At 41.6% G+C, this 21,496-nt stretch overlaps 1 protein-coding gene and 1 long non-coding RNA gene across 3 annotated transcripts; one reads left to right on the top strand and one right to left on the bottom strand.

The window, feature by feature from the left end:
• Nucleotides 1-16: 16 nt before the first annotated feature.
• On the top strand, nt 17-21,139 carry LOC121704681. 2 transcript variants are annotated; one of them, XR_006030610.1, is made up of 6 exons: nt 17-191; nt 6,091-6,353; nt 6,600-6,738; nt 18,296-18,447; nt 20,445-20,522; nt 21,046-21,139. It is a non-coding gene; the product is annotated as an uncharacterized LOC121704681 (long non-coding RNA). The 2 variants fall into 2 exon arrangements; XR_006030611.1 differs by having other exon boundaries at nt 20,442-20,522.
• LOC121704676 (myosin-16-like) lies at nt 5,619-18,564 on the bottom strand. Its single transcript, XM_042085106.1, has 43 exons — nt 18,541-18,564; nt 18,147-18,426; nt 17,733-17,876; nt 17,443-17,599; nt 17,271-17,298; nt 17,076-17,175; nt 16,777-16,869; nt 16,628-16,691; nt 16,447-16,545; nt 16,089-16,192; nt 15,521-15,659; nt 15,149-15,417; nt 14,842-15,012; nt 14,566-14,742; nt 14,108-14,296; nt 13,742-13,829; nt 13,524-13,641; nt 13,283-13,403; nt 13,036-13,172; nt 12,834-12,915; nt 12,562-12,735; nt 12,155-12,382; nt 11,807-11,911; nt 11,528-11,614; nt 11,281-11,426; nt 11,064-11,154; nt 10,923-10,979; nt 10,744-10,830; nt 10,412-10,657; nt 10,186-10,303; nt 9,973-10,100; nt 9,663-9,859; nt 9,297-9,429; nt 8,798-9,014; nt 8,546-8,682; nt 8,275-8,378; nt 7,884-8,076; nt 7,432-7,635; nt 7,183-7,308; nt 6,885-7,055; nt 6,505-6,705; nt 6,119-6,339; nt 5,619-5,988 (listed from the first exon to the last, which is right to left on the bottom strand). The coding sequence occupies exons 2-42, from the start codon at nt 18,354-18,356 to the stop codon at nt 6,139-6,141; spliced, it is 5,841 nt and encodes a 1,946-aa protein (XP_041941040.1). The 5' UTR covers nt 18,357-18,426; nt 18,541-18,564; the 3' UTR covers nt 5,619-5,988; nt 6,119-6,138.
• Nucleotides 21,140-21,496: the final 357 nt, after the last annotated feature.

Genomic DNA, 21,496 nt, shown 5'->3' with positions numbered 1-21,496 from the left:
CAGCTAGGCGAAATAACTACTATCAGCGATCCTTAAAATATCAGACCTCACCCATTGTCATACTCATTCTCCGTCAGGCCTGTTCAACAGGTTTGGCTGTCAGTAGCCTCATTCAGCCTATTCTGCCCGGAAAAGACGAAAACACTAGGCCTAGCGATGGCCTGTGCCCATGCCTTGTCCCAATTTATCAGGTGGGTATGTTGCACTGATTCCCAATCTATTAGGGTTTTGCACAGCGTGTCATCAGATCTGGACGTCGCCATATTGGAGATACTCGCCTCATTAGAAAGCATTAGGCACTGAAGTAAATCCCAAACATCGTCAAGGAAAATGGTTAATTATTGCCGTGTTTTAGGTTGTACCAATAGGTCCGACTGAGAAAAAACATCTGGTGTAGGTATCGACTTCAAAAAGTTATTAAAAAACCAGGGAGAAAGGAGAATAATGTCAGAAGTTATCAGAGGAAGGGGGGCGCTTGTGGTTGAACTTGGTACTTCGTCTCCCTCACCCAACTCATATGGATCTGCGCTGCCAATAAACCGTAATTTCACGAAATATCGCGCATTTTCTTGTGGTACAAGTCCTGTCCTATATGCCTTTGCATCTTAGACGCATTTTGATGAGCTTTTCTGTTGTTTAGACACGGCTACAATCACTTAAGATATCCAAAGTGCATAATACTCCATTGTACTTCATTCACTGAGTATCGCCAATATGGCCGCACGTGCTGGGTTACCATGGTTACCGGCCAGAACGTGACGTCCGTGCAAACCACTAATTAACCCTTAAAGTTGTAGGTTTTTGAACATTCTAAGTTCCGCAACAATTGAAGGTTCTAAAATTCTATGTTGAATTCAATGAACCCAGATATTCTTTAGAATGTTAATTTCCCAACATTCCCGTCACACCGGTGTGACGGTACTCCTTTAAGGGTCAAAGGATAATTCCGGTGTGATATTGACCTAAAGTGTGTTGAAACATGATACCAAAGATCCTTGATTACTAGCAAGATAGAGCAACGTAATTCGTTACTATGGGAGCAAAACGGGACAGTTCCGGTCTGCATAAGTGGGAGTGTCACCTTACGTCACTAAATAAACTTTCTCTCTTAATAAGCAATAAGAACAGATAAACATAATTGTGTTCACAGTATTATTGTCTATAATCATGTATGATACCAATGAATCATTCTTTAGGACATGATATGAATAATTTAATTAGTCATGTGAACCGAGCTAGCTAACTAATCGGAAGCCAGGCTACAGGACGCCCTTAGCAACGTTGACTGGGAGATGTTCAAGACGAACTCTGCTGACATCAATGAGTTTACGGAAGTATCATTGAGTTACATCAATATGCTAACTGATTCCATCATCCCAACTGTAAAGATCCGAAGCTTCCCTAACCAGAAGCCATGGGTGGATAGAGAAGTGAGAACGGCATTAAAGACACGCACCATGACTTATAATGCTGGGCTTATTTCAGGGGATATGACTGATTACAAAGCAGCATCTTATAGTTTACGTAGAGCTATTAAAGATGCTAAGCGGCGCTATAGGGACAGAGTTGAAGCTGATTTCTTGGAGGGTGATCCAGCACGAGTGTGGAAAGGACTCCGAACCATCACTGGCTTTGAAAGAAAGTCCCCTCCTATGATGGATGTGAGTAAAGCCCTCCCTGATGAACTTAATGCTTTTTATGCTCGCTTTGACATGAAAAACACAGACTATCTTGCACTAGCTGCAGCATGTGAAGCAAATGAGGATGCACCTTTCTGTGTCTCTGAGGTCGATGTGAGCAATGCCTTTAGGAGGGTTAATTGTAGAAAAGCTGCTGGACCGGATGGAATTTCTAACAGGGTTTTGAAATCCTGCGCTGCTCAGTTAGCTCCTGTGTTCACTTATATCTTTAACACATCATTGGCTCAAGAGACAGTTCCTACTTGCCTCAAGCAGTCTGTTATTGTTCCAGTACCGAAAAACAAAAGTCCATCATGTCTGAATGACTACCGCCCAGTAGCCCTGACGTCTACAGTGATGAAGTGTTTTGAGAAGCTTGTGAAAAACATTATCTGCTCATCCCTCCCTGCCTCCTTCGACCCCCTCCAATTTGCTTACAGAGCCAACAGGTCTACAGAGGATGCCATCTCAAACCTCATGCACACCACCTTAACTCACCTGGAGGAGGGGAATGAGAATTATGTGAGGATGCTGTTCATTGACTTTAGTTCAGCATTCAACACGATAGTACCTCTCACCTTGGTCACAAAGATGAAGGCCTTAGGACTAAACACCACCCTGTGTCACTGGATATTTGACTTCCTCACCAACCGTTCACAAGTGGTTAGAGTGGGGGGTCTGACATCTGACTCATTAATCATCAGCACTGGTGCTCCCCAAGGCTGTGTTTTGAGTCCACTGCTGTACAACATCTACACACATGACTGCAAAGCCAACAGTAGTCATACCTCCATCATCAAGTTTGCAGATGACACAGTGATCTTGGGCCTGATTAGTAACAACAATGAACAGCTCTACTTGGATCAGGTTGATGAGGTGGCACAGTGGTGTCAATCTAACAGCTTGACACTGAATATCAATAAAACCAAGGAAATGGTAGTGGATTACAGAAGGCAGCAGCAGAACTACAGTTACACTCCACTAATGATCTGCGGGCAACCTGTAGAGAGAGTCACAAGTTTTAAATACCTTGGTGTCCACATTACTGAAGACCTAACATGAAGCGCTTTCAGATATAACCTCCGGAGTATATGCGGAGGTTTGTCAAACGGAGGTCCTACCCTTCGGATGATTCAGATATGATGCTAACCTGCGGACCTAATACTGACCTTATACGGACGTATGTGTGAACGACATACATGCACATTACAGAATCTCCGTGTGGTTGTCGAGTGAGGGGTGGGGGCTTGTAGAGTTCACAAGATGCGAGATATGACTCAGAATATATGCGGCCGCTGCCTGTCACAGTTGCTTTTTGTTTACAAAATGTAGCCTATGCATTATCTAGGCTAAAGAAGAGAAATCAATTGTGCATAGGCTAATACTTGAAGTAGGCTAGTCACGTAAGTGTGCACTTGAAATTGACCTAGCCTTCAGTATTTGTATGTGTGCTTCAAGTAAACACATTTATCTGTTTTCAACGTTATGTACCAGAATTAGCTATAGAACCCTAAATCTGGTTTGCGTTGGAGAGAGAGAGCATGCACAAACTTTATGGTAGGCTACCAGCCAATTCAGTAGGCTAACTCAAGACTTCAAGATCATACAACGTTTTTAAGCAACAAACAAAATACTAACATTAATAACAGTGAAGTTGTTCGTTTTTTATTTTTTCCAAAAGCATCCTCTCCCCATGTGTCGCATTTACGTAAGGAGCTTGGAACAAAGTTGGGTTTTCTTCGTTTTCATTTTCTCTAGGCATATATGCTCAGCAAATATCAGCGAGCTCAGCAGGTCATGAAGGCTATCAATGAACAGAAAACCGTGTTGGCTAACAATTTATTAAATACTCCTGTTATTGTCGTCAACGACGTCGCTGTAGGCTACTGCCTTTTCAGCGCCTTCTGCTTATGATGATTCAGTCTTCTGAATTTGTTTGTCCTTGTCATGCAGTTGTAGGCTAACGTGTCTCTAACGTTCCCTTCAGGTGTTCTATCAAAATGTTGTATGCCCTCATGGACAGTAGCTCTGTGATGTCTGCATCTTTCCAGGTCGGAGATTTTCTGGACAGCACTATGCCACTCCATCATAACACTGGCATTTAAGTCAGATCTAACCACATGGACGCACAAAAGAAACGTCACCAACACGCCCTCTCACTAGGTGTGAATTTTAACCGCATGTTCTACTCCTCGTTCAGACACAGCACATTTACATAATGTCCGGAGGAAATACTAGGGGGGGAGTAGTATAAACACCGGGTGAATTCGGACTTCCACATGACCGGTTATGTCGTTCAGATATACGGCCCCACCGTTTAACATCGGCAGAACCTCCGGTCTTACACGTATGTCTGAAAGCGCTTATTGACTGTTAACACTCAATATGTTCTGAAGAAGTCCAGACAACGACTCTACTTCCTTCGTCAGCTAAGGAAATTCCAAGTTTCTACATCCATCATGAAGGCCTTCTACACTTCAGTGGTTGAGAGTGTTCGAACTGGTAGCATCATCACCTGGTATGGGAACTCCACAGTTAGAGATTGTAGTACTCTGCAGAGAGTAGTGCGCTCAGCTGAACATACTATAAGAACTCAACTCCCTGCTCTACAAGATATCTATTCCAGAAGAGTACTCCTAAGAGCCCAAAAGATTCTGAAGGACTCTTCTCATCCTAACAATGGATTATTCCTACCGCTGAAATCAAGAAGACGCCTATGTAGTCACAAAGCCAGAACTGAGAGACTCAGGAGAAGTTTTTATCCCCAGGCCATCCGAACTCTGAACTCACACTATACTGACTTTGCACACATTCACTCTTCAGCACTCATGACCCCCCCCCCCACACACACACACCTACAAGACCTACAATCCCTCACCCTATGCTATAGACCTTTTATTTATTTTCTTATTTCATCACACGTCAAAACACACACACACACACACACACATATCTGACTTTATCCAACTTTTGCACATCTCCATAGAACTTTTTATTTATTATTTTTGATTTCTCCTCCATCTACCCATGTCCTTGATTGCCTAGCCTTTCTGAAATAATTCTGTGGAAATGCATGGATTCCAGTTTCTTCCAGTAGCAGCAACTGGAATCCATGCATTTCCACAGAATTATTTTTGGAATCTGATCCCTTATCATACCTGTTCATTCTTACTCTTCGCTCGACTTATCGTGACTAAATTCAAGATGGCTGCAAACGCTAAACTTCGTCAAGAGACTGTCTGTATAAATCGTCTTGTAAGTAAACTACCAGTGCTTTTTCAAAGTTCTCAATGTCTCGTTTTAAATGTCAGGGCCCTCGGAAGTCTACCAATGAAGTGTGGAGATACATTGAGCCTCGTAAATGGTGTAAAACAGTGATTTATTTGCATGGCTAGCCCGATGCCGAAGCACCACCATTGAGAAAGCTGTTGGTAGCATCGGCTAACTAGCACCAGATTTTGGAGTGCAGGGGACAAGCCGAGATGGGCTATGAGACATACGTTCACACTCGGTATCATGTTTCAACACACTTTACGTCAATATCACACCGGAATTCTCCTTTAATAGCATGTAGATTGTTTATAAAATCTTGTAGGCCTATTTTTTATTTGCCAGGAACCTTGGTTTGTATTGTCTTCATGACAGAAGGCTTAGGCTAATTAACATATTGCAGATTTGTTTAGAATAGAAATATAACCTGTCTAAATTCTTACACTATTCCACCATTGTCTACTCCAGTTTCTGGCAAATAGCCTACAGCATATGTCAATGCTGAAAGTAACAGACAGTAGACACCTTTTTTTAATTTCAGTGGAAATAGGCTAAGCCTAGCCTGGAAGCCAGCCCGAATTCAACCCCCCACAAGAATTGAGCTAGGGCCTACATCAGGCTACTACTGCTTATTTTGAAGAATATGAATGAATGAACACACAATTGAATTGCTCAAGCTTTATTAAGACTATTGGATCTAAGTGTAGGCTTATAACATCTGGGTGACATACAGTGGTGTACTCTCCATCCTTGACACGAGAGTGCAGCTTTCCTTCCATCATTCCCCAAATTTGAAATGACTTTAACAGAGCTTGTTCAAACAAAAACAGAAGCACTCACAAATCACAAAAACAACATACAAAGTAAAAGAAGCTTGCATAACATGCTTTGCACAAAAATGACAATACCATATCCCCACTCACATTTTAAGACTATTTAGTGAAGTTTAAGACATTTGGTTCCATTAAGGGCCAAACATTCTTGAGCTTGTTTCAGTCAACTCCAAATAGGAAATGAGTGGCTCGGAGGGTATGTCACCCTAGAAGAGAAGAATGACAATGAATGAAAATGTATATCACAATTACATTTCTTGATTGCTGTCTGTGCCAATCCAGCCTCTAATTATGAACTTATATGACAGAGAGCTGAACTGAGTGGAAAGTACTCACCAGCTGTTTGGCTAGAGGGTCTACTCTTCAGAAGAGCCTTTAGAGGAGGATTTGGTGACCTGAACGATCTCCACAGAGGTGAAGCCCTTTCCTACTGAAGCACGATTCCTGGTGCGCAGCTTGTTCAGGGCCATCTCTGCATTGCCAGCCCTCTCCTCTGCATCATCAAGCTCATGCACAGTCTTCCTGTATTTGGACAGACTGGAATTGGCTTGCTCCTCCTAATAAAGCACAGGTAAGTACAACATAATGTTAATCCTATTTTCACTGATTTGATTCAGTTGGATTTTTCTTTTTATCTAAGGTAACTGGTAAACCCATTATCAGTGTTTTCATTTGTTGAAATTACATTTGCTGCTATTATATAAATGAGGTTGTACACTCACAGCCTCCTCTATCTGCCTCTTGTAACACTTGAGCTTGTTCTGGAGTTTCTCCACAAGCTCCTGCATGCGCTCATTGGTCTTGTGGTCCTCCTCAGTCTGGAAGACCAGCTCCTTCAGACGACGCTCATTCTTACGCAGGACCTTCACTGTCTCAACATGCCGTTTCTGCTCGCCATCCAGCTCTGTCTCCACCTCTCGGATCTAGGAACACACAAGAGTACCTCATTGTCAGAGGTTTGTGTTGCTGGCCATTTTTTGTATATGTAAATTTGTGTTTTTGTGTTTGTGTGGGAGTGAAAGAAGGCTTGTATGTGAGTGAAGGAAACAGAATGTGAGAAAATAAAATAACAGAAGCAAAAAGAAGTGAATATAATGCAGACCCTGATCTCCAGTTTTTGGATAGTCCTTTTTCCAGCCTTCAAGGCAATCTGCTCTGCCTCCTCAACCTTAAGTAGCAGTTCTTTGATGGTGATCTCATTGTTCTTCTTGATTTTTTCCAAATGTGTGGCATGGTCATGCTCTTGGCGGAGTTCCTCTGCCATACGTGAGGCCTATAAGACATTAGGTATTACAGGTTTAATTATGTAATGATTATATTGTTTAATTTTAACAATAATATTGTTAAGTATAATAATACTGTCAGAAGTAATAGTGGGATTAAAATGGGCAAGTACTCACATCAGTGATTGCTTTCTTGGCTCTCTCATCAGCTGCACGGAATTCGCTGATCAGTTCCTCATTTTCATTCATGATTCGAGTCATGTCAGATTCCATTTTGCGCTTTATGACGATCAGACTTTGGTTCTGATTGGAAAAAAATATGCTTTGTTGATTGTGCAGTTGTTCAACTTCTTTAACAGACAACAAGTCTATCTTTAGTTATCAGCTGGGTATTGAACAAACTCCAGCTGCCCTCTCTTTTTTCACCTGGACATGGAGCTCATTGTGACGCTCAGTGACCTCGATCAACTCCTGCTCCATGTTTTTGCGGGAACGCTCGGAGGCCTCCAGTCCGCTGCGGATCTCCTCCATCTCGGTCTGGAGCAGGCTGAGGCGGCGCTCCTGCAGCGTGTACTGCTCCCGCAGCTCCTCATGGTGACGGGCATCCTCATCCATCTGCATCTGCATCTCCTGTCAGGGGCAGAGAGGGACCACAAGGCGCATCAGACAGGGATTTATTCAGTGTCTAAAATCACATATCTGTCATTATGTGTGTAAAGCTCAGTCAGAATGGTACCAGCAAGAGCAAGGTGATAGATTTGTCACCAGAGGGTTCATTGTTTGCCTCACATCGTTTGTGTGCTAATTGTTTTGAGACATACGTTAGTCTACAAAAGTGTAAGATTAGTTGGATTTGTGTTGAGTTTTTTTAGGCCCACTTTGATCTGCTGCTGCAGTTTCTTGAGGGTTTTGACCAGCTCGCTGTTGTTCTTATTGGCATGGTCCAGTTGGATCTCCATCTCATTGAGATCGGTCTCCATTTTCTTTTTCATCCTCAGAGCCTCGGCACGACCTTTGGCCTCTGCCTCAAGGCTGGCTTGAAGGGATTCCACCGTACGCTGGTGGTTCTTCCTGAGAAACAAATTCAATGCAAATTAAGTGTAAAAATATCCAGCAGACTTTTTCTGAAAACCTGTTGAGCATTATATGGAAACTGTTTGTACAAGTTTGTGCAGATTTGAAGAACAGTGTGTGTGTGTGTGTCTGTGTCTGTGTCTGTGTGTGTATCTGGGGTTGACCAAATATGTATAAGTGTATTATCATTTTAACCTTGTAATTTCAAACTCTTCCTCCTTCTCATGGATTCGGCGATCAATATCTGCTTTGACCTGAGCCAGTTCCAGCTGGACACGGACCAACTTCCCCTCTTCAACCTTGGGGCAAAAAACAGCAAGTTCGCACGAGCCGTCTACCTCATTGAATGACATGCCAAGAGCAATAACTTTTGATTTATGAAAATCGGTCTGGAAATGTGTATTTTTCCAACTAGTAAAAATGTAACATGAGGTCTTTTCAAGCCTGTCTGGCAGCCGCCACTTACTTCCAGAGCGGTTTCAGCCTCCTCCAGAGCCATCTGCAGTTCGTCCTTCTCAACCTCAAGTTTCTTTCTGGCCTTCTGCAGCTCATGGACACTCTTCCCACCTTCACCAAGCTGGTCCACGAGATCTTTGATCTCCTCTGTGCATCAATTTAGAATTTGTTACAGAACAGACAAAATAACAAACCTCCACTTAATCACCATTTGTATGTTGTCATGTTCCTATAGCATGTGAAAATGTCCTGTGAGGGTCACCTGTGAGGGTCTTGTTGTCCTTCTTCACAGTCTCCAGATGATCGAGGGACTCCTCGTAGGCAGTCTTGAGCTTGTACACCTCAGTCATGTAGGAGCGGCACTCCTTCTGTGACGTGTCCAGCTCCAGCTGAAGCTCCTCACACTTCTGGCTCCACTCGGCAATCATCTTGTCAAAGGTGCGCTGCTTCTTGTCAAGTGCAGCTGCAGCTGCATTGGACTGCATGGGACCAGGAGAGACAATAAGATCTTAGTAGTGGTTTCAAGGGAGCAGTGCAATTAATGAAGCATTGATAGAAGATGGCTATCAGAGTTTGGTCTTCCAAAGCCGAGAGATGAACAGCATGCATTATTTATGTCCCATGTAATAAATCTTATTTATTTTCCATCTAATGTAATAATTCACTCTACCTCATATCACCGATCACCTCAAGATGGCTCTGAATGTGGATTTGGGAAGATTTTATTTTCTGACCCTGACTGTTTAAAATGTAAGCTGTACCTTCTCGAGGTCGATGGTGAGATCCTCCACCTCTCCCTGCAGCCTCTGCTTGACCTTCTCCAGACTGGCAGCCCGGGCCTGGGCTCCTTCCGCAGACTCCTCAGCCTCCTGCAGACGGATGGCCAGCTTGCGTCTGTGTGAAGGAACGATCGGCCATAAATCGTAGGTAGCAGTTACTTGTGGAAATACTGGCTATCGAACAACTTGTAAGACAGGAAGTTTCTGCCACTACCACTACTTTCAATCAATCAAATGTTGAAACGGCGTGCTTACTGCAATGCTGACCACCTTTAAAGAGTCCAATAAATAAAAGTATGTAATATTTGTGTGTTTCCTTATGCACATATTTGACGCTATTGAACTCACTTTGTTTCCTCTAGCTCCTCCGTTTTGTGAATGGCATCAGTTTCATACTTAGTCCTCCAAGTGGTGACATCAGCATTGAGCTTAGAAATGAGACGCTGCATCTCGGATTTGCCCTCCTGCTCTTCCTCTAGCTGCTCTTTGAGCAGGTCCAAGTCATGGCGAGCATTGGCCAATCCCACAACAGCTGCACTTCGAGCCTGGGGGTGACATAGAGTGACATGCGATCAGAGTGACATAGAAAGCAGTAGGTAAGCCAAGATTAATTTCTTGTAACTGGTCTGACCCAGAGAAAAGGCTTTATTGTTTTTACCTTTGACTCTTCATCCAGTTGCCTCTTGAGCTCATCAACCTGATTGATCAGTGTTGACCTCAGACGTGTGATCTGGCTGAGCTTACTTTGTGACTCATCTAGATCACGACTCAGATCACTGTTCTCCGCTGCAGAATGAAGCAGATGATACTGAGTTAAGAAATCAGAACAAGGAATGTTTTGTATTTTGAAAATGTCAGTGTCAGGTTTTACCTGACAAACGGATCTTGAAGGCATTCAGCTCTGCCTGGTTTTTCTCCATGTTTGCTAGCCTTGCATTAGCTTCAGCGAGATTGTCTTCCAATTTACGGACATGGCCATCAGAGTTCATCTGCAATGCATATGGAAAAAAATCAGTTCAAAGCTTAGCTTGAAGACTTTCAGCTGTACTTACTGTACCCTTCAGAAAAATTCTGTTTTATCAGGGTAGTACCCTTACCTTAGCTTTCTGGACAGACTCAATTGTGGCGTTGAGATCATCAATCTCTGCCTTCATGACCTGCTTGTCCTTCTCCAGCTTGATGCGGACCCTCTGTAGATTCTCTACGTGCTCTCCCAGCTCAGCCATCGAATCGGAGTGTTTCTTGCGGAGAGCTGAAGCAGTGGCTTCAGCCTGCAGTGAAGCCTCCTCCAGTTCCCTTCTGAGTTTCAGGAGCTCAGCCTCACGCTTCCTGTTTTGCTCAATCTAAGAGGCAATAAGAACATCAAGCATATATTTTTGGCAAAGTCAGATTGCTTGATATAGCTGAAGTCAGTGTGTTGGTGAGGTACCTGAGCAACCGTTGCTCCTCCAGCTTCCTCCAGTCTGTCCCCAAGATCCTCCAGATCTCGAGACAGCTCGATTCGCTGTTTCTCTACCTGAAGACCAAGAAAAAGTCTAATTAGTATCTGAATAACAAACTTAAATAAAGCTGAGGAAAAGAAAAGAAATGAAATGACTACTTATCTACCTTGGCTCTTATGGCCCGCTCAGCCTCAAGCTCCTCTTCAAGCTCCTCAATACGAGCCTGTCAATAATATGATGTGTCAGTTGGGATAAATACACTAAATGCAGCTTTTCATATTCATATTACAGATTCTTTTTCTATTACCTGGTGCTCTTTGAGCTTCCGATGTAAAGTGGTGCTTAGAGACTGCTCATCCTCCAGTTTAGCATTCATATTGTTTATCTCAAAGTCCCTCCTAAATGGTTAAGAAGACACTGAGTTACTGAGCCCTATCATGTTGTCTGATTTATGTCATTGGTAATTAATTACTGCTTTGATATACAGTAGCTCTAGAAGGACATGCAGGAAATGGTCCACATACTTTTTGATAACCTCCTCAAGATCAATCTTAGCTCGCTCCATTTCATTGAGGTTCTCAATGGTCATTTTGAGATCACCCTCTGCTTTGCGTCGGGCTTTCTCTACCTCTGCACGGATTTTCTTCTCCTGTTCCCAGTTGTCTTCCAGCTAAACAGGTAGAACATTTTAGCTTCAGAGATTCCATTGCCATCCATCTATGTCTATACTAGTAAACACCCATGCAAAATGCAATTTCTAGGATTTCCTACCTCATGCACTTCGGTGGTGAGCTTGCTATTGGTTTTAGTCAGGCTGTTGACTCTATCCTCCTCAGTTTGAAGGTCATCCAGAGTTTTCTGTCAGAATTATATCATAGGATTTCATCAAGGATAACAACTCTTCTCAGTTTGCAAATTAATAGCACAAAAAGGTCTGGCAGATGTTTTAAAAAACATTAATAACTTTGTAACACACTTAATGATTTGATCCATGTTTTTCTTGCCAGCATCTGTTTGAAGATATAAAAGTGTTTTATTTTACTCTTTTACCTGCTGAAGTTCCTCGAGGGCTTTCCTCTCCTTGTTTAGCTTGGCAATGGCGTCCTCCCTCTGACTAAGATCCCCACTTAGTCCTCGCACTTTATTGTCCAGAGCCTAAAACAGTGAATAACAACTTCTGAATAAGTGAATCGCCACTATAATTCTGAGGAAGAAATTCTGAAGATAAAATTTCTACATTTTAGACTCATAAATCAAATAAAATTTGCTTGATTTCATAATGTTTTTGATATCTGTCCTTCAGCATCAATGTAGACTTAGTCTTTTCACCCTAGTGGTAAACACCAGTAAACACAGTTATGTTTGTTTTTTTTTTTACTCACGGTTGTCATCTCTCACCTGTCTCTCCTTCTCTGACTTGGCCAAAGTTGATTCCAGGCTCTCCAGATCTCGTTTAAGGTCAACGAGCTCTGTCTCCACCTTGCGCTTCTGAGCACTCAGTTGGGTGGCAGTACTCTCCTCCTCCTCCAGCCTTTCTTTCATATCCTGGATCTGCTCCTCCATGGAAACCTTCTGCTTCATCAGCTGACCACAGCGTTCCTCTGCATCACTGGTATTATCTTGCTCCTATATGTTCAAAAATCAAAATGGACATCATTTTTCATCATGAGTTGACTTAAAGTTGAAACATCACCCTTCTAGAAAGTAACTCATCTGAGCAAATTAAATGATACTGTTTCTGATACTGTTAAAAGTTAAAGTTTTGGTAAGTTGTGTGTGTGTGTCATGTATCAGTGCTGGCTTACAGCAGCCAGTGCCATAGCCAGGTCATTCTTCTCTTGGGAGAGAGTGGCCAGTTTCCCTTCAAGATCTTTGATCTTTTCCAACATCTCTGCTGTCTTCTCAAGAGCACTTCGCAACTCTTCCTCTTTGGCCTTCATAACGTCCTCCTGACGAGCCACCTGGAGCAAAGGCTTCACCTGGAGGAGAAGAGGAGGAGGTCATGAAGAAGTGACATCTCAGTTTGTCTTGCAGACTGGTGCTCTGGTTTTATAATTGCCAAACAAATTAGGTGTACCTTTGTATAGAGTTTCCACCAACCCCAGTATCGCAGCTGGAGGAACTTTCTCACATTCCGCTGAATTGCAATGAGCGCAATTCTGAAATCAAGCCAAAGAGGGGGGAAAAGTTTAATGACACATCTACAGTAGGACTACTCGGCAGCTAAATGTTGAGTGTATTTCAGTTAGAAACATTGCATGCTTTCTTTATTCACACACCTTCTGTCAAGCATCTTCTTGAATTCAATTCTCATGAGGGTTCCTCTGAGACGACCCTGCAGCATGGTGATGATCTTTGCCAGGCGTTCATCACGCATGTCCTCAAGTTTAGCAAGGACTCCAGCACGGAAGAACACCTGCAACACGTTAGACGATGCACAATAATGTACGATGGCCTCATATAAGTGTAGCAGCACTGTAACCTTTCACATTTCTCAACAGTGGCCTGTATAGTTGCTGGGTGTACCTTGGTGTGTCCAATTCTGTACTCCATGTTATCTAAACCAATTGAGGATAGAATTAGTTCTGAGGCTTTTTTGTTGTCAACAAATCCCTTTGGGATTACGTTGGGGTTCAGGATGTAGTATCTGAAAAAGGTCAGATAAAGAGATTATTTTGTTGCTGACTAATGCAGCACTTTAATATAGCCTCTTTGATATTGCAATGTGCCATCCACAGAGTGTATAGAGTTTAAGAGCACTATAAACCTCTGTTTGAACTCAGGATACTGGAGCCTGTTCGGGAAGCCTTTTCTGCAAATACGAATTCCCTCAAGGACACCATTGCAGGCCAGCTGGTGCAAGATCAGGAAGCTATCACACACACCTGGGTAGATGAAATACGTACAAATGACCCAACTGGCTCAACTACAAATAATGAATAAATACTTTTCACACATGAGGATATATTAGACTAATGCTCTTACCAGATTGTTTGAACTCATTGGGAACGATGCAGCGGACAAAATGGGGAGCAGTGCTTCTCAGTGTGGTCATCAACTTGTTCAGTTGTTCCTGTTTGGGAGTCATGAAATTATCTGATGAAATATGACAGTTTTGTACACTGTGTACACTCGTACACTGTTGCACTGGCAATGGCAACATTGGGAAGGCTTCACCATGGTGCAGATGAGCTCTTAAACATCTGTGCATTCATTTAGCCTACCATAACATGCTGTGGATAATAGTTAAGTTGTGTTTAACTAATGTTCAAATGAGGATACAGTAGCTTGATCTGACCCAGTGTCTATGCAGGAAACAGATACCACTGTTTAAAACACATAGAAGCTCACTCTGTAGAAATTGGACACAGTCATGAAGGAGGAACCCTTCTTCTGTTGCTTTTTAACTCCCGCTGCTACCTCCTCTTCTTTGAAGAGAATGGCCAGCAGGGGCATGGAGGACTTCTGGAACAGGCCCACCACTGTCTCATTCAGAGGGTCCTTGTTCTTCTCCAGCCAACCTGCAATGTTGTAGCCCACCTGAAAAGCAGCAAACAGCCTTGACTTTCAAATGAGCTTCAAGGGTTATTGGGTAATGTCACTTCTGTAATATAGGGTCTCCTCCATGGAGTCCTTGCTTCATTAGCTGACTCCGTCTCAGTCAAGTAGTGTTAGATCAAAAGCTTTTAAAGTTTAGCAAATTAAAAAATGTTTGAGATTATCTAAAAAAATTGGTGTTTTGTTTGCAAAATTATGACAAAATAAATGCAGAATTACAGTTATATGATAAAAAAAAAACAGAAACTCACAGTGCCAGCGTAATGCACCAGCTCAAAATGAGCCTCAGGACCCTTCTTCCCCCCTTTTGGCTTGAGGAAGTTGCTTGATTTGCCCAGATGATTGTCATACAGGGCAGCCTTAAACGTGGCATCAGTGGCTTTAGGGAATACACATTGCTCCTCCAGAATGGAGAAGATTCCCATTGGCTGTAATGAGAAAGCCATGACACAACATCAAAACTTCTTTTCCTTTTACAGTGACCTAGAAAATGACCTTCAGAAACACTGCGATGGTGTAGGCTTTACCTTCTCTAAAAGCTCGATGCAAGCTTGCAGATCCAGGCCAAAATCAATGAAGACCCAGTCTATGCCCTCTTTCTTATACTCTTCCTGTTCCAGGACGAACATGTGGTGGTTGAAAAACTGTTGCAGTTTCTCGTTGGTGAAGTTGATGCATAGCTGCTCAAAGCTGTTGTACTGTAAAAAAAACACAATAGAAATGTATTTATGCATTCCAATACACATAACCATGTTCATAACCGAGACATAAAGGAGTCAGCATGAAAATAAAACTACATGTAAATGAATAAATCATAAGATCAATAGAAATTACCTCAAAGATCTCAAATCCTGCAATGTCCAACACACCAATGAAAAACTGGCGCTGCATTTTGGTGTCCAGGGTCCTGTTGATTCTGAGCACCATCCACTTGAACATTCTGTCGTAGATGGCTTTAGCCAATGCCCCGATGGAGTAGACACATTGGTCCTGGTTTTGACCTTTGGTCACAAACTCATTTCCAACTTTGACTCGTGGCCTGGTGATTCCCTTCTGGAGGTCCCCAGATTGGATCCCCATGAGGTGGGCAACTTTGTCAGCCACTGTGTGTTGGATGAGAATAGAACACAGTCAGTCACACAAGACACAGATGATAAAAACCGACAGTGTCATTTTCTGCTTCAGCTGTCTGATGTAAACACACACCCTCAGTGGAATCAACGTCAGCCTGCTCCTCCCTCGGCTTCTGCTTGAATTTCATGTTGCCGAAATGCATTATGGCACCTGTCAGCTTATAGATGCCCATTTTCTCCTCAAGAGTAAAGCCGAGAACATCAAAGGCAACCTTTTGAATTAGAATGAGAAAAAGAAAACTTATCTCTTTGACTGAACATTCATGTAAAATGGCATGTTTGTGGGCAGCCGTGGCCCACTGGTTAGCACTCTGGACTTGTAACCGGAGGGTTGCCGGTTTGAGTCCCGACCAGTGGGCCGCGGCTGAAGTGCCCTTGAGCAAGGCACCTAACCCCTCACTGCTCCCCGAGCGCCGCCGTTGTAGCAGGCAGCTCACTGCGCCGGGATTAGTGTGTGCTTCACCTCACTGTGTGTACACTGTGTGCTGTTTGTGTTTCACTAATTCACCGATTGGGTTAAATGCAGAGACCAAATTTCCCTCACGGGATCAAAAAAAGTATATATACTTATACTTATACTTAAATGTGCAAGCACCATGCATTCAGAGAGCTTGACTAAGGCAAGCTGGAGAGAGACTTACATCAGTGAGCATAAGCTCTTCACCGTCATCCATGTTGTCTACCACAGTGACCCCTTGACAGACCCACACATACTGTTTTGGGTCTTTCACCAACAGAAGTGCCTCTTAAAACAAAAAAGCAAAAACATGAGTTTTTCTCATTTAAAATGTGTAATTAACATGCTATGAAATAAAGACTTGTGTAATGTAGTGATATGTTAATTTAAGTAAAACTATAAAACTGTGGTAAATAAAATGGTAAATAGTAAAACTATATATGACATTTTATTATGAGAATCATAATATAGGTTTCATGAAATTGTGACATATCAGAACACTACCCAAGCCCTGTGAAGGGATATTGCCCATAATCACTCACCTAGCAGTTCAGGTTTCTTCCCTGACAGAAGCTGGTAGAAGATGTGATAGCCACGTTCCGCAGCTTGTTGGGAGATCACACGAGACTTCTCCAGCAGATCTAAAGCAGATGAATACATATTCAGTATTGGCATGGCGGTGAATAGACTCAACAGAATCAATACATTCAGTATTGAACTCACAACTCTCAATGTCAGCACCAGCCAGCTTTGCTGTTGGTCCAAAGTGGATTCGGATGAATTTACCCTAAAAGAAGAGTTACAGTTTTAAGTTATGAAACCTTATCACTTATGATCTTTTATAATGCTGAACTACAGAAAGGATGTCTCACAAATCGAGAGGAATTGTTGTTCCTGGTGGTTTTGGCATTCCCAAAAGCTTCAAGAACTGGATTAGCCTGGATGATTTGATCCTCCAGGGAGCCCTGATAAACAATTAGGTAATATTAGTTTATCCTATTTTTTTTATCAAATTATTTTTTGCAAATAAAATATACCATACTGTACATTTGTGAATAATATAATTTATCTTAATTTATATATAATCTTAATTTTGTAAACGTATGTATAGGTTTCCTGCTAAAGGTTTTGCTGCTAAATGGAAAAAATGTAAATTAAAATGTAAGATTACCTTAGAGTCCGCTCCTGGCTTGGCCCCAGTGGCCCCCACATTTGCAAAGTACTGGATGACCTTCTTGGTGTTTTCAGTCTTGCCGGCACCAGATTCTCCACTACGAATAGATTGAAACATAATTAAAATGCAAATGGTCTATGGACCATTACTTCGGCACTATTGTGTCATGACCGTAATTGATCATATACTTACGTGATCAGCATAGACTGGTTTTCTTGCTCTGAATTTACATGAAATATGAAAAGGACACAGGCATAAAGGTATGTTGGCGAATAACTTTGCAAGAAGCTGTGTTTGATATGCACAATGTAAAACCTGCAATATTTATCTTAAACATACAGTGATGCAATGATCCATTTCTTACCCATCAACATGTCATGGTAAGCATTATCAGAGATGGAGAAGAGATGAGGAGGAACTTCGTTGCGTTTCTTCCCCTTATACATGTTGGCCACCTTGGCTCCATAAATTGGGAGCCACTTGTAAGGGTTCACAGTCACACAGAACAAGCCCGAGTATGTCTGGCAAAGAGAGAAATTCAGAATGGGAATAAATATCCTGTTCATCACCTGGTGGCTTTTTAAGGATATGAGTTATATTTATGGATGTGGCTTACAAAATATTTAATATAAAATGAATATTAAATTGACTTACATAGATTCTCATGTTCACATATCGGGAGCGCAAATTCTCCAGCACGCTGGCCTCGTTTAGAAAGGTCAGATTGGCCATGTCGTTTGCCTGATAGAACTTGGGTGGATTCATCTGCTGGAGGTCATCCTTCTTTATGCTGACCGTCTGAAGAAAAAAAAAAAATTAAGAACAAAGACATGTTCTTTGTTATTCTAATATCATCATGGGTTTAGGCCATAACCTTAATTATATTGTAAGTAGAATATTAATGTTAATTTTGTCGGCTTTGAATTCCCACAGTGAAATAATTAGAAATGTTTGATGAACAATGCAAATGCAATTTTATTCCATATAGTAAGTAATTTTCATTAACTGAAAATATATACAGTTTATAAACTGTCTATAAAAACATTATAGTGTATAAAGTATACATACAGCGTTTTTCACAGTCTTGACGGTGACTTTGTCTCCCTCATCGGACTGGATCTCGCCGGCGACGAAGGCGTCTTTGTCGTCCTTCACCCAGCAAGACTTCTTGATGTCGTAGGGCTTGTTAACGGCATCCAGCTTCTCCTTCTCTGTAGGAGCCAGGAATGGCATGGGGTCCACCTCATCCCCACACTCTCCTTTGTATCCACCTGGCATGGTTACGCTTGACAAACGCAACCTCTAGTCCAAAAGCACCGAGAGAGGTTCCCTCAGGAATGCTGTACACCTGTAAAACAAAAGACATGAGGTAAAACTCTAATGCTGAAAGAAGGTTAAAGTTATTATGGCTAAGCCTCAAGTACACACTCAACACATAGTGACTAGGCCACAAGATATTTACCAGGGATAAGGCAGCAGATAAACCAGCAGCAATGATGAGGGTGCTAGGGCACTGGACGGGCGTTTATATATTTGCGGGGAGGCTCCAGATATGGCAGGAGCCATTAAAGAAGCCCAAAGGGTGGAATTATCCTATCTGAGGAAGATCCTCTCATAGCTTGGAGAATAGGGAATTCTGCAAGCACTCTATGACCTTTTTTGGCAGCCAGCAGGAGACTGGTTGCTGTGTGTCACTAACGTGTTTGTATATTTAGGTATTGGTAAATCCTCAGTAAATAATACAAAAATAAACCATAATAAAGAAGTTCAGGTTGAAATATATGTATTTTGGTTTTAAAACAATGATATATCATTGATACATTCATTTCAGTGACATGATCTGCTACTTCATTGACTTAATGCTTTGGTGTAGCAAGGGAAGTTTAGTGCAATTAGGCCTTTACATACATTTTTAAAAATATACTTATTTAAATAGTTCTTCAAATAAAGATTTCCTATACCACAAAATATATGATTCCAGTTTAAAGTTCTATTAACTAGCCTAGTTCCTGAAGGAAAACTGTTAACATAAGCAGCTGTTGGTGAATTCCTCTGGGGAAATTACCAAGTAGTACGTAATAGCTGATGACAGGGGCTAATGAGTTTTAAACAAACACACACTCAACATCTTCAGACTAAATTAGATAGATTTCTTTTCCATAGAGTTTCTAGCTGCAGCCAGGAAAAGTAGCGTTATTGTTGGTGAACCCATAAGTGTAACTATACTTTTATAGTGTGGCATGTAGTGAGTGTGATTTAGTTTTAGTGCTGTTTGGCGTTTTCACCATGTTAATGTCTTTGTATATTTTTAATGTCTGTTGAGTCACTTTAAGTTGTAAATGTGTGTTCTTTGTGTTTTAGGGTCTTTGTTCCATCCCCAAATCAGTCTGATATCTACGTATATTAGCAGAGACAGTTGTCCAAAGAATCTTTAGCCCATTCCAGTTATCATGCTGCATCTGTATCTAAATGTACAGTATGTGTCTGTGGAGCCAAATTAATGGCATGGAAGCCCACACCATATGACTGACTCATCTAAATCACTAGCCTACAACAGTTTAACCGGCAGAATTTGTAAATACATGAACAGCAGCAACATTATTTTCATTCATACTGTAAGCTGAGAAACTGAAAAAGTGTTGCTCAACACTTAACACTGTCAACTGCATTCTCTATAGGCTGTCATGTCATACAAGAAGATAAAGGCCATTTGCGCCATATCTTTGTCCTTGTAAAAATTATTTTGATATCTTGTTTGCATTACCACTCTGTTAATCCTCAGGACATAGTGAAAACATACCACTCTTGTTTGCATTACCACTCTGTTAATCCTCAGGACATAGTGAAAACATAACTATATGCCTCTTGAAGGAATGTGTGGAGATATGATCCCATCATTAAGGGTGGGATCAATCATAAAAAAAAGCTGTGAACACACTTTAGTCTCCCCAGAGGCACAAGAGGTATTTGTGACAACTGCACACATCCTTTGAGCATCCTAACTTAGCCGTGGCAGTATATGTGAGGGCTAAATCTGTCTACTAATGTGAGTGTAGGTCAGAACTCCATTGCCCGAGGGACGACACCAGATAATATTACCACTACCACTTGCCAGGTATTGAGTGAAGATCAGGGACACAGACCCTGGTGCCACTGCAACAGAGAACATTATATTATAGACGTTATATTAGAATATTCATAACTGACAAAGATTAGACCTCTCGAGAAGTTAAAACAGTAGGGCTGTTTTTTTTTTTTTTGAGAAATGGATGTATAACCGGCAATGTCATTACGTCAGGGTGGAGGGTTTGGTTTGGTTTGTTTGTCTATTGGTTTGTTTGTTTATTTGTATTTGTTTGTCAGCAGGATCACATAAAAACTAGCGTGCATTTTCATGAAACTTGGTGTAAGGGTGGAGAATGGACGAAGGAAGACCCCATTACTGTATGTATCAATTCCCTTCACAATGAATATTATTGTTGTTTGCACTTCATACACATAGTAAAAAAAATTGTCTTTACAAAGTGTATATCACTTATTGGGTCTCCTCTGTAAGTGTCTGCATCTAGTCTGTTATTTTGCCTGTATATGTATGTAGGCTGCATTGTAGGTTATTTAGGCTATAGCCTACTGTGACACCAATGTCCAGAACCAAATTCCTTGTATGTGTGAACAAACTCCTATTTGGATTCTGATTAGATTTTGATGCAGATCGATTTTGTTTTTACTTTAAAATCGCAAGATAGGCTTGTCTGCATTCTCAGAGTGCCCTTCCAAATATGCAGTTTATCAGGCCATAGTAGGCATACTTGGTATTTAATTGATGTCATGATCTATTGCATATTGTGTAAGAATATAATGTTCGTAGCGGCAAGTTCAAACTCGAGTGAAGAAATAAAATTAACATTTTGAGTCGACTCATTTCCCTATTAGCCTATTTAATATTGCACTTTGTTTTGTTTCCTAGAGGTGGCAGGCTTGAGTTACACAAGAAAGAAGGAGTCGGTTTTCAGTGACCTCAGATCTTACGGATCTGTCTACATGGGAAACATATTAAACAGTCAAATAAATAAACACATTGTTTCAAGATATATTAGCGAGATAGCCTACTTTGTGTGTGTGTGTCCGTCTAGGCTATTAGGCTAGATTAATTAGGGTAGACTATAACTTTAACATGAATTGCCTATTTAAGCTAATTCTCTGGCCTAACTCCAGTGTAAATAGTCTATCATGCGTTTTACAACTTTGTTGTAGGCTAAGTGATTACTTGGCCTACTAGCCTAGTTTTGGACTATCTTATGGCTACCTATACCTAGCCTAGTGGAGGTTATAAGGTTGGCCTACAGTAGGCTCCGGCTACTGTGAATGCAATCTATTTGACTTTTCTGTAACATGACAGGGGTCTGTTTCTTGTGCTT

Source organism: Alosa sapidissima, chromosome 3, assembly GCF_018492685.1.
Source record: "Alosa sapidissima isolate fAloSap1 chromosome 3, fAloSap1.pri, whole genome shotgun sequence".
Lineage (NCBI taxonomy): Eukaryota > Metazoa > Chordata > Actinopteri > Clupeiformes > Clupeidae > Alosa > Alosa sapidissima.
Note: the sequence above shows the minus strand (reverse complement) of the source record. Positions and strands in the feature narration are given on the sequence as shown.

Bases quoted from the DNA above. Each gene is read 5' to 3' on its own strand.
- LOC121704676 (XM_042085106.1), bottom strand. From the start codon at position 18,356: ATGCCAGGTGGATACAAAGGAGAGTGTGGGGATGAGGTGGACCCCATG. The intron at 11,615-11,806 runs GTAAAAGAGTAA...TAATTCTGACAG, and splicing joins CCCTCGAGGAACTTCAGCAG to AAAACTCTGGATGACCTTCA. The intron at 10,101-10,185 runs GTAAAACCTGAC...TTCATTCTGCAG, and splicing joins CTTCAAGATCCGTTTGTCAG to CGGAGAACAGTGATCTGAGT.